Source organism: Engraulis encrasicolus, chromosome 14, assembly GCF_034702125.1.
Source record: "Engraulis encrasicolus isolate BLACKSEA-1 chromosome 14, IST_EnEncr_1.0, whole genome shotgun sequence".
Classification (NCBI taxonomy): Eukaryota; Metazoa; Chordata; class Actinopteri; order Clupeiformes; family Engraulidae; genus Engraulis; species Engraulis encrasicolus.
Genome location: NC_085870.1, coordinates 38,384,954 through 38,389,953, shown reverse-complemented (window position 1 = coordinate 38,389,953; position 5,000 = coordinate 38,384,954). Strand labels below are relative to the sequence as shown.

The following is a 5,000-nucleotide window of genomic DNA, read 5'->3' as shown; positions in this document are numbered from 1 at the left end:
ATTGCGCACTGAACAGAAAAGGAGAGAGAGAGAGAGAGAGAGAGAGAGAGAGAGAGAGAGAGAGAGAGAGAGAGAGTAAAAAACTAATTTCCGCTCCTGCCTTGCTTTCTACAGTATGTTCCATTTCTCCCTTCTTTCTTCTCCTTCTCTCTCTTTCTCTTTCTCTATCTATCTTTCTCTTTCTCCCTCTCCCTCCCTCTCTCTCTCTCTCTCTCTATCCTTCTCTTCCTGTCTTTCTCTTACACTCCTTGCCATTTGCATATGCACCGCCTGAGAGAGAGGAGCACACAGGCAGGCGAGGCGGGAAGGCAGGAAGGCAGGCTGCAGCATTAGGTTACCATGGCTACTGGTGTTCTGCTTGGTCTCTACTCCTCTCCTCTCCCGCCTCGCCTCACCTCACTCACTACCTGCCTGCCTGCCTGCCTGCCTGCCACAGCAGCCTCGCACAGCACAGCACAGCACAGCACAGCACAGCACAGCACAGCACAGCACAGCACAGCACAGCACAGCACAGCACAGCACAGCACAGCACAGCACAGGGCCTGCTGTTGAGTGGAGCTCCCAGTACGTCACACGCACACACACTCTGGCACGCAAGCACACACACACACACACACACACACACACACACACACACACACACACACACACACACACACACACACACACACACACACACACACACATACACACACACACACACACACACACACACACACATGCATGCATGCACACACACATAGATAAATAAAGACCTTTCTCTCTGCTGTGTGTGTGTGTGTGTGCTGGCACGCATACACACACACACACACACACACACACACACACACACACACACACACACACACACACACACACACACACACACACACACACACACACACACACACACACACAGCAGACAGGAAGGTCTTAATTTATCGGGGCCTGTGTGTGTGTGTGTGTGTGTGTGTGTGTGTGTGTGTGTGTGTGTGTGTGTGTGTGTGTGTGTGTGTGTGTGTGTGTGTGTGTGTGTGTGTGTGTGTGTGTGTGTGTGTGAAGAACTGCGCACACATCTGTGTGTCCGTGTGTGTATGTGTATGCTCGACCTCATTGTCTCAATGGTCATAATAAGATGCCCTCCACATGTCAATGCTACCGTGTTATTACAGGAAATGTACTGCACTACAGGCCATTATGTTAACCAGCGATGACTCATGACTACTGCTGTGTACTGTGTGTGTGTGTGTGTGTGTGTGTGTGTGTGTGTGTGTGTGTGTGTGTGTGTGTGTGTGTGTGTGTGTGTGTGTGTGTGTGTGTGTGTGTGTGTGTGTGTGTGTGTGTGAAGCCTGTGATTTCATTCTTGAGCACTGAAAGCATCCCTGACACCGTTCGACAGAAAATGTAAGACAGAACTGGGAGTACTACTCTGGGAGTACTTGAGCTTGTCGCACCAGCAGTACCTATTTGCAGAACAATAACAGAACAATTATATTATTACTTGTAATATAATGTACCTGCTAAGGCAAAATGTAGTGATTTCTGGGGTACAAAACTAAAATGACACCAAGAAAATCTTTGTCTGGCACAAGCCTGTTCACATGACAAAACTGCTTTTCTGCGGCATTGCCCTCCACGCGGAATTCACTAGCATGAAATAACATGCTGTTTCAGGATGTCAATCTGTTAAAGGACAAAACAAATCCAAATTCCAGGATAAATATTACCTGTGGACCACACAGGAAATTCGGAATAACTGTGGAAAATGTCTGAGTTCTTAGTCCTGTGCGAATGCACCATGTCTGTCTGTATTTTACAGCCATTGGAGTATAGAGCTGCATGTGGACCATGGATCACATGGTGTGTCACTTAATGTGCAGAAATTTGCCATCACTCCTTTTCCCCCAGACACTTGTGTACTTACTTATTCATAGCATAGACTTGTGGAATTGTGTATTATAGAGTGCTACGAGTGTATTTTTGAGTGCTGTACATTGCTTGCTGAGCACGGGTCAAGCACCTCGAAAGAACATTTCTAAGCATCTCCCTGGACTGCCATATGAATAAAGAAAGCAGGTTCACTTTTTATGCTTGAATGAAGTCCTCTCCATGACACTCCGGATAATGAAGGACAGGTGCATGGAGGATTTACTCCTTTTCTTATGTGTCACATGACGAAACTGTGGATTTTTGGCCTTGCTCTTAAAGTAACATGTACATGTTTGGCATCCCAGAGACCTCGATGCAGGTGGGGAGAAAATTCCCCCTTAATCACAGTCATCTTGGACTATTGACACAGTTACGAATTACAACAATTACTGTACATGTGTGATGGTTTGAAAGTGTAGAAATAATGCAAAACCTGCTGTGGGCAATGTGCACTCGGTGATGTGTTGTGCAATCAAATCAAAGAAGAGGTTTGTGGATTTTCTTTGATCGCCGTGTGAGCAAAACTGGCTCTTTGGTGTTGCAAAGTGATTTGTTAACCCACACAGTACAAAATGTAGTGTTTATTCAACATTTGGAGAGTACTCCTGGACCAAATACAACTTAGAATGTGCTGTATCCTCTCTAGGTGTTGAATAGAACAATACTGTTTAGAGACCTTGGTGCGAAGGTCCGACAGGGTAAATCATTTTGCCTTCACTAAAGGGATCCAATGAATAATTCAACCTCAGTGCTGTGATCACTGCGGTGATTTTGATCAAATCAACCAGTCAAATAATGTTCTAAGTTATAACACTGTTTCTCTCTCTCTCTCTCTCTCTCTCTCTCTCTCTCTCTCTCTCTCTCTCTCTCTCTCTCTCTCCCTCCCTTCCTCCTCTCCAGATCTTGGCCATCATCTCCATCCTCTTCATCGTGCTGTCCACCATCGCGCTGTCCCTCAACACCTTGCCTGAGCTGCAGGAGACGGACGAGTATGGCCAGGCCACGGACAACCCGCAGCTGGCCCACATCGAGGCCGTGTGCATCGCCTGGTTCACCATGGAGTACCTGCTGCGCTTCCTCTCCTCGCCCAACAAGTGGAAGTTCTTCAAGGGCCCGCTGAACGTCATCGACCTGCTGGCCATCCTGCCGTACTACGTAACCATCTTCCTGACTGAGTCCAACAAGAGCGTGCTGCAGTTCCAGAACGTGCGGCGCGTGGTGCAGATCTTCCGCATCATGCGGATACTGAGGATCCTGAAGCTGGCCCGGCACTCCACGGGGCTCCAGTCGCTTGGGTTCACCCTGAGGCGGAGCTACAACGAGCTGGGCCTGCTCATCCTGTTCCTGGCCATGGGCATCATGATCTTCTCCAGCCTGGTCTTCTTCGCCGAGAAGGACGAGGACGACACCAAGTTCAAGAGCATCCCAGCCTCCTTCTGGTGGGCCACCATCACTATGACGACCGTCGGCTACGGCGACATCTACCCCAAGACGTTGCTAGGGAAGATCGTGGGCGGTCTCTGCTGCATCGCCGGGGTGCTGGTGATCGCGCTGCCTATACCCATCATCGTCAACAACTTCTCGGAGTTCTACAAGGAGCAGAAAAGGCAGGAGAAGGCCGTCAAGAGGCGGGAGGCCCTGGAGCGGGCCAAGAGGAACGGCAGCATTGTGTCCATGAACGTGCGGGAGGCCCTGTCTCGGGGCCATGAACTCATGGACGTGGTGGTGGTGGAGCGAGGAGATGGAGGTGGAGGACGAGGTGATGGTGCTGGAGGAGGAGTAAGTGCAGGAGGAGGAGGAGGAGGAGGTGGTGCGGACAGACCCCATGATAACCACCTGTCTCCCAGCCGCTGGAAGTGGTCCAACAAGCGACCCGCAGTGGACACCACCTCCAACCGCTCCTTCAACATGGAGCATGGCTCCCCAAGCAAGGTGCGAGGTCACGGTCACGGGGATGGCGGTGGTGCCCGGGAAGCCAGCCCCCAGCACCTCAGCGCGCAGAAGCTGGAGGAGATCTACAACCAGATGGCCAAGACCCAGTCGCAGCCCAACCTCAACAGCAACAACCGGGGAGCCAACGCCGCCGGACGAGCCTCCGGTGCCAGTGGTGGTGGTGGTGCTGGTGGTGGTGGTGGTGGTGGTAGGCGAGGAGGAGGTGGAGGTGGAGGAGGAGAGGAGCTGGAGCTGGGCTCTCTACCAGGCCCCGACGGCCACCACCACAACGCCCTGTCGGACATGAAGAGCCTGTCGAGCATTGACAGCTACATCAGCTGTGCCACGGACTTCCAGGAGACCTACAGGGGAGGGTTCCCCTACAGCCCGGCGGGCAACCTGGCACAGCAGCAGGAGCAGAGCCACCACCGCTTCTCCCACAGCCCTGCTGCCAACAAGCGGCCGCCCTGCCTGCAGACTCCCCGGGAGCACCACCACCACGAGCCGGCCCTGCTCACACCACCCTGCCCCAGCAGCATCAGACCCCCGGGCACCGAGGGCATCAGGTATCTGGGGAAGGCTGGCCACAGGGTCAGGTACTACAGTGGGACTGGTGGAGGTGGAGCTCCAGGTCCAGGTGGTGGTGGTGGTGGTGTGGAGTCCAGTCCTGCTAGCGGGGGAGGCGGCCCCCAGTCGGACAGCTCGGTGCTGTCGGACCGCTCGCTGCTGAGCCCCGAGGCCTCGGTCTACACCACTGCCAGCAGCACCCGCTCACCGCCCGAGGGCCCAGACGGAGCCAGGCCCGGGCCCGGGCCGGGGGGACCGGCGCCGGCCGTCTTCACCTTCCACGACGCCTCCATCAGCCGCTACATCGACGCCGACACGGACGATGAGGAGCACCGGCCCACGGACCGGCTGCTGGCTGCCGGTACCGGTGGTGGTGCTGGTGGTGGTGGTACCACGTCCAAATTGGTCTACTCATCTCTTGGGGGAACCAACCATTTGGACGCAGCCCAGAGGCTGCTGGGACAGGGACAGAACTGCCTGCTGCTTCCGGAAGGTCGCCAAGGCAACAGCAACAGCAGTCAGGAGAATCATCTGGGCTCGGATCAGCTACGGAGGGCCAGAGGGATCAGATCGGGACGCGCACAGACCTATGC

General features: G+C 53.8%; 1 protein-coding gene across 1 annotated transcript in view; it reads left to right on the top strand.

Annotated features, from left to right (window-relative positions):
• kcnb1 (potassium voltage-gated channel, Shab-related subfamily, member 1) overlaps window positions 1-5,000 on the top strand; it is a 60,020-nt gene that overhangs the window by 55,007 nt on the left and 13 nt on the right. Inside the window, 4 exon segments of the mRNA XM_063216666.1 lie at window positions 2,809-3,636; window positions 3,701-3,730; window positions 3,733-4,006; window positions 4,079-5,000. The exon segment at window positions 4,079-5,000 is cut by the window's right edge and continues 13 nt beyond it. Coding sequence (XP_063072736.1) covers window positions 2,809-3,636; window positions 3,701-3,730; window positions 3,733-4,006; window positions 4,079-5,000 — 2,054 coding nt within the window.